Source organism: Eublepharis macularius, chromosome 19 (assembly GCF_028583425.1).
Source record: "Eublepharis macularius isolate TG4126 chromosome 19, MPM_Emac_v1.0, whole genome shotgun sequence".
NCBI lineage: Eukaryota > Metazoa > Chordata > Lepidosauria > Squamata > Eublepharidae > Eublepharis > Eublepharis macularius.
In genome coordinates, this window is record NC_072808.1 from 2,231,835 (window position 1) to 2,250,886 (window position 19,052).

A 19,052-nucleotide genomic window follows, 5' to 3' on the forward strand; every position below is an offset into this window, starting at 1 on the left:
AGCCAGACCTCATAAGTTTAGTAAGGTGCATGATAATATAGATTTATGTGTGGGGAGTGCAGGATAGTCCCCCACAGACTCAAGAAAGGGTACAAAGCATAGGCATATATGAACAGATGAAGCCGCTTGACACTGTTAGACTATTTACCCATCTGGCCTTCGAACACTGCCCATTTTGATTGGCAGTAGTTCTAGCCTTCTCTCTGCCTTCTCTTTATGTTCCTAAGAATGGGTGGTGGGTGCAATGTTGCTTAATGCTAGCACAAAAATTAAGAGTCCCAGGAGAGGGCAGTAGAAAGTCAGTACAGGGCTAGATAGGCCCTTTCCTGCACCCGTCCCTTTTTTTCATGCAGAGTGCTATTCTTAGGGTTTCCTTCCAGTCATTTCCCTTTTCTCTCCCTCTGTCCATCATGAGGGCTGGACATGCTTTCTACAATCTCCCTCCATCCTATCTTAGATTAAATTATCCTTTATTCTGTTTTTCCTAGCTAGAATGGAGTTCTCTTACCATAAAGAACTTCTATTGTTTTCCTAAATTACAAGCCTCAGAGTGAACTTATTCCTTAAGCAGCCAGACTGTAGAATTCCACAGTGCAGAGACTCAGCTCTGCTTTTACTTTAAAACTGGAGAGGTTTGGGTTTGATTGAATCTGGGATGTTGTGTATTCAAGGATTGTACTTTACTTTCCAGCCCCTTTTCATAACATCAAAGGGAAAATAGTAAAGAGTCCGGTAGCACCTTTAAGACTAACCAACTTTATTGTAGCAAAAGCTTTCAAGAACCACAGCTCTCTTCGTCAGATGCATCTCGAAAGTGTATGTTACAATAAATTTGGTTAGTCTTAAAGGTGCTACTGGACTCTCTACTATTTTGCAACTTCAGGCTAACAACGGCTAACTCCTCTGGAGCTATAAAAAGGAAAAGTAGGTCTTTGTGCCCGAAACTCTGAAAATGCTCATGTCCCTGTTTTATCTGGGTTTCTGTGTTTATTCAACATGATTTTGCCATTGGGCCACAGTCATCATAAATCTTTGCTATTTGAGCTATGCAGATGTGCAGTGAGAATGTTTTCCTTGGGTGGGAGTATTTTGAAAGGCTTTCCGATCAGGGCGGCAGGTATATTAATCTGCCTACTTGCAGATTGACGATAGCAGACCTCCCTCCCTTACTCTACGGATCCTAGATCCTGTGTGGGAGTCATTCTATCAGCAAAATAATGACACTAGTGGAAGATCCTACCGATGATATATCTGGAATGTATTTGATAAATCCAGGGGACAACTCTGGCCTTGAGGCCACTTTTAAAAACAAATTTTATTAATTAGAATATGAAAGTATAAATTCTTAGTAGACCAGTTGCTCCAGGTATATTTGGATGCACGTTTAACAGTCTGTTTATGCATGCAAACTCCATTCACTGGGTTGGGGCTCTAAACAGTTCTGTTACAGAAATAAAAGCTAGTTTGGTGTAGTGGTTAAGAGCGGCAGGACTCTAATCTGGAGAACCAGGTTTGATTCCCTACTCCACTTGAAGCCAGCTGGGTGACCTTGGGTCAGTCACAGCTCTCTTAGAGCTCTCTCAGCCCCACCCACCTCACAGGGTGATTGTTGTGGGGATAATAATAACATACTTTGTAAACCGCTCTGAGTGGGTGTTCAGTCATCCTGAAGGGTGGTGTATAAATCAAATGTTATTGTTGTTGTTATTATTACTTATCACCTTAATCAAGAAAGTAAAGCTGCAATATATATACTTGGGCCAAGTCCCATTGAAATCAATTAGGTTTACAAGTATATACAGACAGGATCAGACAGTAGATTGGCACTTAAAATCTTCACTGACAAATTTTATTTCACTTTATGAGCCAGCCCAAAAATTTCAGCACCAGACTCATTTTTCAGCCCTCAGGATTTTGTATTTTAATGACCACCTATTCTAATTATTGCTTCCACAAAATCTTAAACACTCCACAGTTTCACATAGTTTGATTCAAGCTCTAATATGACAAAAATGTTTTGGCATGTAAATAAATATGGGGATAACTCTGGGTGTCATCATAATAAAATCATTGCTGAAAAATCTAGTTGCCACCATGAAATTAGACTCCAGGGCGACATGGGATTTGTTGAACCCTGACATATATGCCAACTCTCTTTGCAAAGTATGGCAAGCTGAAAGATTCAGAAAGTCTCTTTCTGTGAACAAAATATATATTTATAATATATTTAGGAAAAGCCTGCAAACACATTGGTAAGTCAAATGAGAGAAATTGACATCGTTGAATTCATTTCTTGTTTTACTGCATTTGGGAGGTTGATAGCAGCTTTGCTTCACTCCCCTCTCACCATGGCAGTGATAAGACTGTGGTGAGCAACCACAGGAAGAGCAATTCTGTCCTTCAGAGCTACAGTTTACAAATCAGCCACAATTGACAGACTTGGGTATCCAGGCAGAAGTTTTTAAAAGTTATTTGTAACAAAGCATTATCGCAAGTTCATTAGTTTTTTCAGCTAAATTAAAAAAAATGTTACGCACCCATAATTTTGGTGGCTTCATAGTCTCTTTAAGTGCAAATTGCTAAGTGCTGTTCTCTTGTAAAGAGCCCATCATTGCCAGCTTCTTTTTAAAAACTGGCCCAGCTGATGGGCCTTGAACAGCAGTCTGATATAGGTCTGGCACGTGATTTTTTTTCCTGGCATGGAGGAAAAAGAAAAGCTTAGTTGTGTTTAATATATATATATATATATAGGCTGTTTGAAACGACAAGGCAACAGAGCCAAGAAAGCAAATGGGTAACCCACAGTTGGAGAAGCCAATGCAAAATCAGCTTTGCCTCTGAGTTCCCCCCTGCACTGCTCAAGAGTTCCTAAATTTTACTAGTATGAACCTCACTAAAGCCAACATATATTTGGCAGGCAACATATGTGGTACTGTCTGTTTGTATGATGTTGGGCGTGTTTCTGAGCTATCATGCATCATCCTTGCTTCCTGTCCTAAATGTCTTCTGAGAACTTTGCAGAAAAGAACGCAAGCATAAACACAATCACAGGGCTGTGTAGCACACTGTAACTTTTTACATGTACACTTAAGATGTTACTAAGTTTACTTATATAAAAAACAAAATGAGTGGCTGCAAGACACAGGTATCACAAACACATATATAATAAAGCTGTGCTAATCAGGGAGGCAGGTTTGGGTGCAGACCTCTGAATATGCATTCAAAGCCAGGTTTGCCTCCATGTATTATGAAAAATGGGGAACAAGGGAAACTTTTAAATAGTCCAGTCTTATAAAGGATGTGCTTAAGAAGATTAATTAGGAAAATCCAGTCGTTCTGTGTGTTTGACAGAAATGTCATTAGTTTGCAGGGGCATTCTGATTTCTTATAGTATCCTTGAGCTTTCTACTTTTTTATTTGAATGTCATAGGCAACAAGACCCAGAAAAGAGAAACCTAAATAAAAGGTCACATTTTCATTTCCAGGTGGCACTGAATCAAAATGCAAAGGTAGAATTGGAATCCGCCCTGCGTGGCCCACAGCGAAGACTCTGCCATCTTCTGTCCACCCCTCAACTCTTTTTAGGACTTCATGCACTTCGCCAATTTTCCACACATCACCGTTGTGCCACTTTTTTCGTCGCTCATCTAAGGAACCCCTCATTAATTTATCAATCTTTGTTTTGGGCACAATCTTCCTCAGCCCGTAGCCTATTCCCAAGAAAAAGTGTGTGTAGATCCTCTTCTTTCTTGGTGCAACATTTTTTATCTTGATGTCATGTAGGTTCTTTAGAGTATGAATGGCTGATCTTAAGATATCATCTTTATCTGGATTAGAGTCTTTATCCAATCCACCATCAGGCCAGTAAAGTAAAGTGAGCAAAAAGTGAGCGCTTGCAGGAAACGGCCTTTTCTTTTTAAAGAATCTCTTGCTAAGTTCTCGAAGTATTTGCAAGTCAAGGATCTTTGAAGAACCAGGTGACAGACACGCTAGAGTAAGGTGGCACACGATATAGTTTATAAGTTCCATGTCCTCTAGATAGTCTTTTTGTGGGTCTTCAGAGTAAGAACTTATTATTTTTTCAAGGTTTTGAACTGTTTTTTTAGAATTGGAATCAGACAATAGTGACAGAATTGTGGTCACGTTCCCACCACCATGTTTATAAATAATCATATTTCTGATGAGCTGGGATTTAGATCCTCCGTCACTTTCTTCAGTAAGCTCATATGAGCTAAAGAATGTTGCATACACTTTACATTGTCTTTTAAGCCAACCTCGAGGATTATAAACTTGTTCTTCTCTTCCATCATCGTCCTCTTTCAGGTTTTTGTCTGTCTGGAAGTAACTCAGATCTTCTGAAATCCAGTCCAAAGCATTGTAAATGTTTTTATGTAAGCCTTTTAAGCGACTGTGAAGTTTTCCCCATGGCTTCTGAATATCAGCTGGAATATAGTCTGTAAGTAAATATTGGACAAGTTTGGGATACTCCCCTCTGGCATTTTTAGGAAATATCTCGAGTGAAGATAGTAATTTCAGTAAACGACAACCCACTTCTACTTCTCCAAAATAACCAGAGTTATTCATACTGTCTTGTTCAGACTTTGCAGCTTGTTGTGCACTCCTGAAGCACTTCATAGCTTTCAGGGCAATTTCGATCATTTGAATGATATCTTCTGGTGTCTCTTCACCTTTACTGTTGTCCACCTTAAAACTAAACCATTTCCTGTATACCTGCCCTTCTGTGTCCAAAATAAAAGAATCATTTGGCAAATGAGATTTGGCTATTTCTGCCCAGTGTTTTGCATCTTCATATTTCTCATAAGTATAATGTAACCTGGCAAGCTGTTGGGCAAAGAATGCATCTTTTCCCAGGCACTCATAAGCATTTTTTAAAACTTCTATAGCTTTTTCAGGGTTTTCAGTTTTGCAGACGTGCTCAATGAACGGAGAGAAAAGACTATCAGCGTTATCACCTCTACTCTTCTTATCACGTCTTATAAACAGATCTCTGATGAACTTTATAAACTCTTCACGCCCAAATCTATGATGAAGAAATGCCTTTTCCTGAAGAAGATTTCTGGCAATTTCACTCTGAGGCCGATCGCCCGAGAGTTGATTCAGTATTTCCTTTGCAACCAAGTGATGTATTATTTGAATGGATGAAATGTAGGTGGTGGTGTCTCTCAGCTCAATGAAAATTAGCCGTGCCTGTTCACTTAAATGACTTATAAAATCATATTCCCTTATTCTCCTTTCTTGATATGCCCCAAGTCCCAAAAAAGCCTCACAGTGTGATAAAGTGATATATGAATTGTGTACATAGAAATTGAGTAAGGCGACATACCTCATCAAACGAGTTTCTGGGGCAGATAAGTCTATACCTTTGAGCAAATGCTCTACAAATTCTCTCACGTATGTGTTATCAAATTCATTACTCATGAGAACAAAAGTAAGGATATATTCCAATTTAAACTCGGTCTGATTTTCAAATTTCTCCAGCTTTGTTCTGAACAGGTTTTTCTCTTGTTCTGTCAGTCTGTGAGTGACAGCAACTGTATCCTGAGGTGAAGCTATACAAAGCTTATCAGGGGCATTGGATCGTTTACAGCACAGGAGGATGAAAGAAGGCCTGGAAGGATGGCGTTTAGCAGGTCCCATCGCATCAGTTAAAGAATAAATTAATTCCTCAAGATATTCTTCATCATAATCTTCCATCAAAAGGAGGACAGGGAGAGAATTTTTGAGGTCTTTTTCATCGTAATGCCGGAAATCAATTGCATGCTGGCAAACCGTGGCAACTGGGTATGTTCCTTTAATCACGGCACATCGTAACTCCTTCCTTTGTCTCCACAGCACTTGCCTTGCAATGGTACTTCCTCCACTCCCAGGGTGGTGGAACACTTTCAGCTTAGCCACAGAGTGCTTGAACCAAGTCCCAGACAGAAAATCGTTCATCAGTTTCAAAACCTCTTTACAGGCTTCACGTTCGATAATTTCCCCGCACAACCTTTTATCGGCAAGCCAGAAGTTTTTCCAGCTAACTTTTTTACCTCGATAAAAAGTTTCATCTATCTGCTTTATTTCTTCTTTATTCAGATGATCCAATTTGATATCATCGCATTGGTCTGCACATAGTATTTCAAGAGAATACATTTTTTCTTCTTCCAAAGTGGGAAGTGCACACAGTCCTCTTGTGGAAACGGGTAAATGTTTGCAGTATGTGGTAGAGGGGAGCAAGCTCTGGACAGTGGCATCTACATGGCTTAGCTTCATGCCTACAATACTTCTCTGTTCCAGTATCTCAGTGCTGCAGGATATTTGAGCCAGATTAGCCCATTTCTCATAGTTTTCTCTAGACTCAGCCAAACACATTATGAAATCCATGCCATTCATTTCACTATAAAATTCATGGAAAGCATCCACAATTGGTTTCTCCACAGGGGACAACAGAAGGAAAAGCACCAGAAAAGATCCCTTTGGGAGGAGTTCTTCACAGATAAAAGATACTGCTTTTTTCAAGTATCTCTTTTTTGTTCTAATCCAAGTGTCTTCGTCACAGGGCTTTTCATTACCAAGGAAATCACTGCGTCCGTTGCAAAATATCCAGCTTTTCTTAACAAATAGACACAAATGTTTTTGAAATTCAGTTGTGCTCATCTTGTTATCATTGGAATAGTTTTGTAAGAAATGAGAACTAGTTGCGTGGCACTCTTTGTACTGGCTATACAAGCCCGATACGTTGGAATCCTCATCAAAGTCAAATACACAGAAAATATTCAGGCGCATCAAGAAGTCAATAGATTTCAGGTCTTCCTCTTTACACTTGTTCGTAACTAAAATATGCCACAGAGAATCATCCATATAGTTTTTACCATTTTTCAGTAGGATAGATAATTTTCTCCCTAAGTTTTGAGGGTTGTCATGATGTTCAGTACTGGGTAATTCAGCCTTTTCTCTTCTAGCATCTCTATCTTGTAAATTTTGAATGAATGAAACTAGATCTTCATTCTTTACTGGCTCAGAATTTGCACCAACTCTTCGAAAGATAACTGGATTTTTCTCAATGTTCACCTTATTAGTTCCTTCATTAAATCTTGGTAGACGTACTTGAAAGATCTCCCCTTTAACAGTTTCATATGATGGTTCAATGTCAACTTCCACTACAAAATACTGTTCTTGAGTGTCTTTATCGATCACTTGGATAAACACAGGTGGGTGAATGCACAGCCTTGCAGCATCCTGAACATGTGATTCAAAACACCTTTCAATGTAATCTAAAGCATCCACATACATCTCTCTGTCTGTTATACTTACACCAACTATCTGTCCATGTTGCCAACTCTCCTTCTCAATGTTGTCCTTAACTCCAAAGTGAATAGTGCCATTTGTTCGGACATTCAGGCAAGCAGAAGCAAATTTAATCACCTCACAGGCAAACTTTGCTTGCAGCCTTACTCTGTCCAGAGATGCAGCCGTGGTAAAAGATTTGTATTCATGGCAAGGGATAATTAAATTAAGAACTCCTGTTTCTGGAGTGTGGAAGACTGTGTTTTTAACATAGTTAAAATTAATATCATTACTGTTGAACGGTCTAAAGTTAGTTCTGCGTCCTGGAGCATGTGAAATTTCTGTTTTACTAGAAGTAGAAATGTTTTTCTTGCCTGATTGCTGTGATTTTAAAGCCCCATCCTGTACAGAAACTGATTTCATGTCGAACTGTGTGCATTTTGTTTCCTTTGTACCTCCCTTTCTCTCTTCAGGCTCTCTGTGTTGAGTCTTTGTTCTTTCTGACTTGGTTTTCTTGTTGTTCGACACGTTAAAGTTGTCGTGAACTGCTTGGGTGGAATCTGGCCTAGTACTGCAGTCCCAAAGTTGTTTTCTTTTGGACATTAATATGTGAATCTGGCCTCCTTTCATGCCAATCCCCTTAAGGAAAGGCTCATCTAATTGTTGGAGCGCTGGACCAGTTACTTCCTCTTCGTAGAGCTTTTCTACATATACTTTCTTAATTCCAATGGACTCTAGCCAGCATTTAACATGACCCTCATCCCATTCAGTCACAGGTAACTGCTTGTAATCTAAGAACAAAAATGGATACGTTTCAGTACGGCAAAAACATCATGCAGCCCTCATCACACCCATTCAAATTGTGCATGCATTTAAAGATCCCTCTAAGAAAATGAACGTTGTAGTCAAAGCAGGATTGGTTTTCCTTTAAAAACAGTCACGTGCATAGAAACATCATTTGTTCCTTGGAACAAGCTTTGCAAATTCATACCCAATTGTTTAAATAGTGAGTTTTTGGGGGGGGGGGGTTGGAATAGCTGGATGGCTCAAAACTTTCACTGTAAAGATCAGGGATCATTTCATAGAAAAGGCTGGAGGAACTCATTATCATAGCTTATTAGCATACCTCATTAGCATATGCCACACCCCTTGACATCACCGGAAGTGTGTCATTGCCATGAATGATTTGCATGTGCCACACCCCCTGACATCACCTATCCTGGCTGTTTTGGACCCAATCCTGGCCATTCAGGGCCAAAATTGGGCCCAAAATGGCAAAAAGGGGCTGAAAATGGCCAAAAAGGGGTCCAAAATGGACAGGATCGGGCCACTGCTGAGTGGGAGAGTGATTCACCACCCGTCAGAGGCCCGATCCGGGCTGTTTTGGCCCCAATCCAGGCTGAAACGGGCCCAAAATGGCCAAGAGTCAGGTGGGCGGGGCCACCTGACATGTGACCTCTTTGGGGAACTACCGGAACTGCATTCCTGCGCGTTCCCCCTCGAAATGAGCCCTGATAATGATGCTAATCTTTCCTCTGTGACTAACCCCTGCTCCCCCCCTCCCCCGCAAAATACTATGCCAGGAAGATAGAGGTCAGTTCCCACAGTGGACATTTGTCTAAACTGCAGACAGCCTAATATTTAGGTACAATTATAAACTATTAATTCTCTTCCGCCTCTATTTCCCTGTATTATAGCTGGTCAGTTTTTTAGGGGGATAAAGATTTTTGAAATGAGCATTAGGGTTACAGTTTTTAAATTGCTTCATATTTTTACATCACCATGTCTTAAAATGCTTTCATTTTTATTGTGTCTGCTAAGTGCTGTCTGATGCCATCAGTCCAGCGGACTGATGGCAACTCAAGGTTAGAGACTAACAGAAGTGGTTTGTCTACTTCTGCATAGCTTATTTGGGTCTTAATTGTTTGAGAGAAAGGCAAGCCGATAAATACGTTTAAATAAATAGATAAGTAAATAATAGGACAATACATACCCATTGTATTTTTGAAGTTGCTTTCTTCTGTTAGTATGCAGAGCTAAAAAGGAAGATAATATTTGCATTTAATTTTATATAAAGATATATTTTAAAATTTCACGTTGCATGTACAATATTGGAAAAATAAAGATTTTTTGCCATAATACCAATTTGTGCAAGCAAAGTAGCAGTATTAAATTGGATTAATTGTATATATTTATACTGTAGTTAATTAAACTTGCGTTCTGTAAGCATAGGACTATTTTCTGGGCTATTGTTGTAAACTACCCCAAAGATAATTCAAATGTATGACCAGGCAACAGCCAATGTTCCATCCCATACGTGGTTCCTTTCTTTGTGCTTTCTAACTCTGGCCTCTCCTGTAAAAATGTCCCATTTTTAGATTATTCTAGTAAACAGGGTGTCTATGTACAGTGTATTTACTTGGAAGGAACTTCTCCTGCAGTCAGTACGGTTTATGCAGAGGGAAGTGTGAATAGGTTTAGATTACAGATGGGCATGAACCAGAAAAAAAAGAACCATGTGGTTCATCAAATTTCACAAACCATGAACTTTCACGAACGCACCCCCCCCCCCCGGTTCGCAAACTGGTTCATCTGGTTTGTGAAAACATCACACCCATCAGAAAACAGTCACTTCCGGGCCAGCAGAAGGCCACTTCCGGGCCAGTAGAATGTCTGCAGGAAGTCCATCTCTGGCCTGGTTCGTCATGAATTTTGGCTCGTATTTCGGTTTGTGCCCATCTCTAGTTTAGATCCAATTCAGATGCCATAAATGAACCAGAGGTGGTTTGTTTTGGTGGACACAAATCTCACACAACCCCTCCCTCCCTTATCTACTCATAGGGTGTGCTAATACTGAAGATATTATTGTGACGTCTGAGAAACCAGAGTTTACTTCTTTCATGGAAATGATTTCTTAACCAGTGATAAATGTGCAGGTTGACGTTCAAAGAGAGGTTGGTTGGTTTATTTATTAAATGTTTCTGCTGCTTCTCTGGAGTCCTGCTTGAGTCCAGCTGTATTTCTGGCATAATGGCAGTTACACTGGTGGAGAAGGGGAAAGCGATATCCACTGATTCTACTCTTCCACTTTGCCTGCCCCTCCAGGCTTTCCCGAGGGTCCCAATTAGAGATGGGCACAAACTGGAAAAAAATCGAACTGTGTGGTTTGTGGTTCATCAAATTTCATGAACCACTAACTTTAATGAACCTGCCCCCAGTCCACGAACCGTTTTGTTTGGTTCATGAAAACGTCACATCCAGGTCAGAAAATCGTCACTTCCGGGCCAGCAGAAGGTCACTTCTGGGTCAGCAGAAGGTCTGCAGGAAGTCCATCCCCTGTTGCCCAGGAAACTGTTTGATCGGCACCAGGCTGGCAGTCTGCAGTGACGAACAAAAAATGAACCAAATGAACGAGCCTAAAGTTCATAGCGGTTCATCAGAAATGGGATCTGACGAACTGCTGGCTCGCGAACCACGAACCGGCCTGGTTTGTCATGAATTTTGGTTCGGGCCCATCTCTAGTCCCAGTCACTGGGAGCAGAATGGGTACAGGGCTCAGTGGGTTGCAGAAGGACTGGGAAGGCAGGGAAGTTCTTCTCTGTCAGCAATATCACTCCTTACTGGTGGAGATCCAGATCAAAGACTTACCTTTTGATTCCAACTGTGCACATGAACTAGGATGGAACAGTGGAAGCCAAAACCAGCTCCATGACTGTTCTCAGTATCCTGTTTCACTTTCTGAATCTGAAAGAGAAGAAGATGCTTTCAGGGGCTTGGCATACCCTTGATTTGAAAGGGTTATTAGTGTCTTGCACCGACAATACCTACTCTCACTACTCCCCAGAGATTTAGAGAACTTGTGGTGGAATAAAGTATTGTTCGAGCCATAGGCATTGTCTCAACATTTATATGAGCTTTTGCTTTAGAAAATATGCCGACCAAAACAAAGTCTAAATAAACGGCATTAACTACTAAATACCATAATATATCAATACTAAAATGTATCAAAATATAAGCCTTTATGATTAGCCACCCCGGGCTCCCAGAAGTGGTGGGGTTTTTTTCAGCATGATGACATCACTTCTGGTAGTGACGTCATCATGCTGGAGGGGGGCACGTGCACACTGTGAACACATGCACATGTTAAAGAAAAGGTGAGTGCCCGCTCTCCTCCCTGGGATCCGATATTATTCTGAGCCCATCTGGCAACCCTATGTGCCTGAGAGGAAGAAACTTTTCTATGCTGTGTACGCATGCACATATTTTTGTAAATGAGTCATTTAAACATGCCTATCTTGGACCCAGCCCTCTAAGACCAACAGTCATTTTCGGTAGTACGGTATTCTTTCCTGTGATGAAGTTAATACCAAGATCCTTCTTGCTCACTGGGCCGCCGTTTCTGGTACTCTGCCACCCGCGCTCTCTCAGAAGGGTTATATTCCACAACTGGCTTGTATCCTACCTTTTTTCCCCAGCCAGGTCTGAAGCCCCCCTCCATCCCACATCTGAGAGGTTCTTTTGAGCCTCTCAGATGTGAGAGGCTCAAAAGATCCCCCTGTGTTGAAGGAAGGCCCCTTGGGCTAGAGGCAAGCCTCGAAGTCAGGTAAGAAGTAGGGTTGCCAGCCTCCAGGTGGTGGCTGGAGATCTCCCGGAATTACAACTGGTCTCCAGGCCACATAGATCAGTTCCCCTGGAGAAAATGGCTACTTTGGGGGGGGGGGTGACTCTGTGGAATTATGCCATGCCAAGGTCCTTTCCCTCCCCAAACCCCACTTTTTCGAGGTTTCACCCCCCAAATCTCCAGGAATTTCCCAACTCGGAGCTGGCAACCCTAGTGAGCAGAGTGGTAGGATACAAGCCATTGTGATGGTATCTCGTGAGCAGCAGCTCACGTTGTACACGGTATAGGTGCACTCAGCAGCAAGTTTCATGATGCTCAAAACATCTTAATACCTAGTTTGTTTTCTGTAAAAATCCTGAAACTCCCCCCACCCCCAAATTAAGTTTATCCTGCAATTGAAATGCAACAGCAGTGATTCATAGATCATTCCTTAGTCTGCAAGAAATGAAAAAAAATATGCTTGGACAGCTCTGAAAACAGTGCAGTGGGCGGCGTTTTAGTATTTCTGGAGCAGCACCCCATCTTGACTAGAGATAATTTAAGATGACACACACAGATTGCAGCTGAAAGCAGGAAAATATCTCTTGAATCTTATACCCAAAGCAATTACTTCATGATCGTTTAAAGTTAAATTGACCCTGGCTGCAGAGAAGGGACTGACTTTGTACAGTGTGTTGAATTGTGTCAACAAGATACTACAGACTCTTTTCTGTTCTCCCACACTGAGCAACGTCCAGTCTATCTTTACTTATACAAGTTTTCGCTGGCCAGTTTAAGTTTATGAACAGGAAATGAAATTAAACATAAGATTATCTTACCTTGTCTAATCTGCTAAAATGGGTTTTGGAACGTATGAAGGGTGCTTGTCTTGCTTTCTGTGACCCTCTGCCTCTGAGCAACAGAGAAAGTGAAAGAGAAGAGAAATAAACCCCACCTATATAGAGTGCGGCTGGTTGAGAGGAGGGAACGCTTGGGTCGGCTGGTTCTCAATCAAGTAGCATTTTGTTTCATCTGAAATAAAAGGAGGAGGGGGTGTCAAAGGGAGAATCTTTGGACAGCCGATATGTGCGTCAGAACCAGGGATTACTATTCATAAAATCTAACCAATGGCATGAACCTGAGAAAAGAATTAAGTATGTAATGCTTGTTAGATTAGCTGCTTTTTCATAATAGTTAATGTTTGGGATTTACTCATTCGTACTTTGATCCCCTAATTTTCCATTTGGGCTACCATAAATGAGTCTGAGAACGACCATCTCCCCGCAAGGTCTTCTGGTAGCAGAGATTTGCTAAAGGTTCTTGCCATGAAAGTATGAACTGAAGACAAAGAGACATAGGCGGCGTCCACTTGGTGATTATTCTCCATGTAACTCTTGTTGCCTCTGCAAAGGCAACATTCTCCCGCCCTATATTTTCCTTTCGGTGCCACTGGAGGTGTTCCTTAAACAGGCAATTGCTAGATGACGATAGCACAGTAATGTTAGAATGAGCTTCTCTGAATGTCCAACTTTCATTTTAAAAAGTCTAGTCCCTTTCTTTCTGGAAAATGAGAATTACAGCCCTTAGTCAAGGTGATAAGAGCATGTAAAGTGTTATCAAGCTCCCAGCAGCCAGCCTCTTTCTCAGCTATCTGGCTCCAGATACTAACTCTGCCCTACTAGGCTAAACCAAATTTGTTCGGGGGGGTTGGACTCTCCCCTGCTAAATTAGTGTCGTCTTAACAGCAAATTTTCAAAATTAAAACTTAAAAAGTTAATGGAAAATTAGAGTTCAGCAGATTATTGTTGGTTTAAGTCTGAAGTTGCTTGAGACAGCTGATAAACTCAGGACATAGTCATTTAGTTTAGTAGGTTTGGTTCTGATCCTTTGAGGCCTGGGAGGCACTGTGCTGAGTTCCACTGGATCTGCAAATATCTTAGTGATGTATTATTGGTATAGGTTTGCCAGCCTCCAGGTAGTGGCTGGAGATCTCCCGGAATTACAACTGGTCTCCAGGCCACAGAGATCAGTTTCCCTGGAGAAAATGGCTACTTTGGGGGGTGGACTCTATGGAATTATGCCATGCCAAAGTCCTTTCCTTCCCCAAACCCCACTTTCTCCAGGTTTCACCCCCCAGATCTCCAGGAATTTCCCAACTTGGAGCTGGCAACCCTACCTCCAAAGCCGCCATTTTCTCCAGGTGAACTGGTCACCTGGAGATCAGCTGTAATTCTGGGAGATCTCCAGCCACCAACTGGAGACTGGCAACCCTGTATTGGTAGCTGAAAAGAATTTGTCAGAAATCAGCTTTTCAGGTGAATTCTGCTGTTATGCAGCCCACATATGTAGGGTTGCCATGAGCTAATTTATTTTAGCTCTTTATCACCTTGAATAAGGGCTGTAATTCCCCAAGAAGAGGACAGAAGCCTGGGCGCCAGTTGCTTCGAATTGGAAGGATTGTGGCAAAGGACTCTACAACTTGATGGGATCCAACAAGTTGAACTTACTTACCTTGAGTGGTTTCAAAGACATGGTTGGCTGACAGTTTCTGTTTTTGTTGCACTTATGAATAGTCTACATTAATTCTAAGAGAACATAAGCTTTTATCTGTATAGACTTGTTGACTGTTGAACCAGATACAACAGGCCTTAAAAATATTGTTGTGGTTACTGATCACTTCACCAAATTCGCACAAGCATATCCCACTAGAGAGAGATCAGAGAGCAAGAACTGTTCCTACAACTCTTTGGTAAAATTTTATAAGCCAATCTCCCAGGAGATTCCACAGTGACCAAGGCCCAAGTTTTGAATCAGAACTTGTTGTGGAGTTAAGTAAAATTGTCGGGACAAAGTCACATACTACACCGTGTCACCCCAGAGGAAACTCGGTTGAGAAGTTCAATCGTACCCTCTTGGATATGTTGGGAACCTTGGAATCCAGTAAGAAAAGTAACTGTATATAAGTAGTAAAAGTAAGTATATGAAACCTTTGGTTTTATAAAATAAGACATGAGGACAGGGGCAGTATTAGGCAATGCCCCAAGCCCCACTCTCAGGGGGACCCCCAACTGCCAAGAACTCCACCCCTCAATGGAGGGGGGAAAGAAGAACAGGTTCCTGCCACCACCGTTGCTTGCACCCGCCCTGCCTGGGCTCAGACGGATGGCGCCATTGCAGCAGCCACTCACACCTAGCCAGCTTTTGGTGGCAGCTCCCACTTGCCTCTCATGGGGTGAGGGCAGCCCCTTGCTTGGCCCCTCAGGGAGGTGGATCTTCTGGGAGAGTAGCAATGCCTCATCCAGGACTTGTGCCTAGAGACCCAGAAGCTCTAATGCCCCCCTCTGCATGAGGTGAGTATGTACAAATTTTGGACAGATAATTTTGTTTTCCAAAATTCGACTCTCTTAAACACAAGCAGAAATTGTGATGCTAAATGGGGCCACTTCGTGCCATCCTCATAGAAACCAAATGAAGGCGGTAAATTGGGGACACTGCATAAGCAACATTTCCTCAAACATGCAGAACTGGCCACTGTTGGAGACAGGATACTGGACTTGACAAAACCATTAATCTGACCCAGATGGTTTTATTCGTTCAAGGGAGATTCACACCCACAAACACAGATGTGCCAGACAACTTTTTATAAAGCTTGAGTATTTAGTAGACTACAATGCTTTCCCCAGAAAACGCTACCTTCTTTAGTTTCGTTTCTCAGCCTCGTCATCTCTGGAATTTGGTCTGCCTCCACCCATTGTTTAATCAAAACTGACCATATCCTTTCTGTTCTGCACAGTTCTGAAATGCAATACCATCAAATTTTGTCCTCCTATTTTGTGATCCATTTTTTTCTACAGGTCCCCTGCTTTGAGGGAAGGTGGGTAGGTGAGAAACATAACCAAACACTAACCTTAAAGCCTCAAGTCTCACTGTTAGATGGTTCAGATTATATATCTTTAGTAACTGGCTACCTTTGGACTACATACATTTCAGCTTTCAACATTCAAGTTAGTATGAAAAACAACACACACCTTAAAACATTTTGGTTATATTTCATGTTACTTCTTAAGGGAGAGATGCAAACATATTACTTTTCTAGTACTTGGGGAGCTGGAGTGTACATTTCTGGTTTCTAGTTTCTGTGGATGTGCTCTGAACAGTTTTGATCCCGTTTTTACTTTTTTATTAACTCAAGAGATTCATGTTCACTGACTCATCATCATATGGTCTGGGGTTTCTCCCACCCATGAATGAAGGATTAAAATATAAACAGTAATGTGGATATTTATTTAAAAAGGCAAGAATGAAAACGTTATGAACAACAGCTTTGATGTGAACATTTATGTGTTCTAAAATCCATGACACAATTTTATTCACTGCGAGATACAGCCCAGATTCTTATTTATTTAGATTCATATTCTGCTTTTCTATCAGACAAATGGTACATGAAACAGCCCAACAATAAACTTAAATAGAGATGGCAGGAATTGAAACTGGGGATTTATGCATGCAAAGCAGATGCCCTGCCACTGAACTCGACCCTTAATGAATCTAACCTCCTTTTAAAACTGCATTCTACATCCAACAGCAGTGAATTCCATAATTTAATTCCTTGATAAGTAAAGAGAGGGTGCTTACCTTAACAAGTTCTACCAGTGCATCACCCTGTTAAGTTTTGCATTTGTGCAGAACAGCGATCCAGAAACTTCTAGAGCTAGGTTGGTTTTGTGTGTGTGTGTGTGTGTGTGTGTGAGAGAGAGAGAGAGAGAGAGAGAGAGAAGCCCTCCCCTCCCTTCCCAGCCTCACACTGTACATTCTGCAAGGGGAAGAAACTCCCTTTCCGCTGTTTTTTTTTTTGGTCTGCTGCAGCATTAGCATTACAGGGGAACTTCTCTGAGAGGTCTTTCTCACCCGGCTGCATAAGGGGAGCCCAGATCTTACTGGCTCCCAAAGGTCCGGCGTCCGGTTCCCTCAACCAAGGCAGTCTTAGGGATAACTGAACAGCTCACTGCCCTTTCTTTAAAAAAGTTGAGACTATACAAGAGGTATAATGCTTAACCAGGATATATGAGTTTCTTTATTATAATCCAATGTATATAAAGCAATTAAAAGCGGAAAGCAATACTTAACTTGACTCTGTACCTTAAAATAGCAGGATACAAACTCAAAGACTTAAGCACTTGAGTACAAATACACTGATCGCACAATTCTATACTTCTACCCATCACGGTCCCTTTCTCCTTTCTAAGTCCAGAGCTCTTGGGCTACCCTCTGTCCACAGCTCAGAGGCTTCCTACGGAAGTCTCTTCGCTGTATGGCCAGTGCAGCAGCCATGAGCTGTGTCATCTTCTCCCTTTTATTATCACACTGCCAGTTGTTTTGTAAACAAAGAGAACCAACTTGTTCCTACTCAAGGTCCAAATGGACCCCTACTTCTTATTTGGCCTCCACTAACTGGAAAGAGGGATTTGGCACTTAGCTCCATTTATGTTGCTCAAAACAAGAAGAGAGGCCTGAGAAACAGTTGTCAGAATGTCTTGCTAAAATTTAGGGGCAAAGCCAGAGACCTTGCATGTCACTGGGCTCCGTTTAGTCTGAATTCCTCCCTATTCCTTCTTGAGGGAAACGAAAGTTAGAAAAGAGGCCTCTACAATTCTCAGCAGTTATAATTATTTTAGATACAGTTAGGTTCCTCTTTACATGAAGAAGTAAAAAATTACTTCTGCTTTGTTCTGAATCTATCGTCCATTGATCTCATTGACTGCTGTCCAGGTCTTCGTGTTATGGGAGACCAAGAAAAAGTTTCTCTCTCTCTCTCTCTCTCTCTCTCTCTCTCTCTCTCTCTCTCTCTCTCTCTCTCTCTCTCTCAACTTTCTCCATCCCATGCATGATTTTTATAAACCCCTTTCATGTCGCCCCCCGTCATTTTATTTCCCCCCAAACTGAAAACTCTTAGACCTCTACTTCAGCTCAGATTTTAGTCCCAGGCTCTTTAGTGCCTGACTTTGAATTTCTTAGTGACAGAACCAGGGAACGAAATATGTGCCCACAGTCCCAAGAAGCTGGGGATATTTTATAGTGTTGCTGAGCTCCAGGTTGGGAATTTTCTGGAGACATGGGGCAGCCTGGGAAAGGTGAATTTTATGGAGAAGCTAAGCAGTGATGTGATGCAAAAGAATTCCAAAAGGGTATTTTGGAATTCAGGATTTTGTAATTAGCATCACTATTTGTGGTCAGGTTTGCCAATAAGCAACTGGTAACCAACTTCAGCTTTATAAACTGCTTGCAGTTACCTTTATATCAACGTAAGAGATTTTTTAAAAAAGCTATAAATTCAGAGACAGGCTATGGGGTATTTCTAAATAGGCATTAGCCTCATACAATTCGGGGAGGGACTCTGCCAAATGCCTACTGGAATAAAATTATACTTCTTAGTAGAACCTGAAGTTGTTTTATATCATGTTGCAACTTGCATTCCCTTGCTGGAGCGCATAACTCAAATGACTCTCCGCCACTTTTACCTCTGTATTACCTCAGAAGAGCCACACAACCACGACATCAACGGCAGGAGGAAGTCATTTTCTCATATTTTTGAATCAGTTTTCTTTTTAGCCCATGTTCTGGCAAAAAAGGGCACATTGTTACCTTTTTGAAAAACAGCAGTAGGGGTTTCCCCTCCCTCCTCATCCCGTTCTCTTCAACTCTTTTTCTCCATGGTTCTTTCATCGGGTATATTGCTTTGAAAACTGAACTCTGTCAAACTGTATCTGTCAAAGAGATCATAAACAATAATTCTGTTTTTCAATGCTATTACATGTCTGGGGTGAACAATTTTTATTGCTTCAAGTGCCCCTTGTACATTTCTGTTAATCTGAGAGAGGCTCATCGCTGTGTCAAATGTGAAAAACCTTGGGTGGAGAGCATATAAAAGCAGTATGTTTTCATCCATTTCATTGTTATCTGCGCTCATAGTATATTCACTCTTGTCGCTACAACAATATGTATTTCTTTATCTAACCATAGCTCTTTCTCTCTCCCCGGAAGCACTTTCCTCTTTCTCCTGCCCTCTCCAACACCTTTTTTTGTGTGTGTGTACATTGCCTATCATTTTCAAACAGGGATTATCCGTTTGGAGCGCTGAAATTCAAGAGTGTTTTGTCTATCTGTT

General features: G+C 41.4%; 1 protein-coding gene across 3 annotated transcripts; it reads right to left on the reverse strand.

The window, feature by feature from the left end:
* Nucleotides 1-1,296: 1,296 nt before the first annotated feature.
* LOC129345914 (sterile alpha motif domain-containing protein 9-like) lies at nt 1,297-16,603 on the reverse strand. 3 transcript variants are annotated; one of them, XR_008598643.1, is made up of 6 exons: nt 16,523-16,603; nt 12,727-12,919; nt 10,936-11,031; nt 9,281-9,323; nt 2,538-8,078; nt 1,297-1,666 (listed from the first exon to the last, which is right to left on the reverse strand). XR_008598643.1 is itself a non-coding variant. In XM_055003149.1 (6 exons), the coding sequence occupies exons 5-6, from the start codon at nt 9,282-9,284 to the stop codon at nt 3,406-3,408; spliced, it is 4,677 nt and encodes a 1,558-aa protein (XP_054859124.1). In that variant the 5' UTR covers nt 9,285-9,323; nt 10,515-10,665; nt 10,936-11,031; nt 12,727-12,919; nt 16,523-16,603; the 3' UTR covers nt 1,297-3,405. The 3 variants fall into 3 exon arrangements, 2 of the variants coding, with proteins under 2 accessions (XP_054859124.1, XP_054859123.1); XM_055003149.1 differs by adding an exon at nt 10,515-10,665 and having other exon boundaries at nt 1,297-8,078; XM_055003148.1 differs by having other exon boundaries at nt 1,297-8,078.
* Between the last annotated feature and the right edge of the window lie 2,449 nt (nt 16,604-19,052).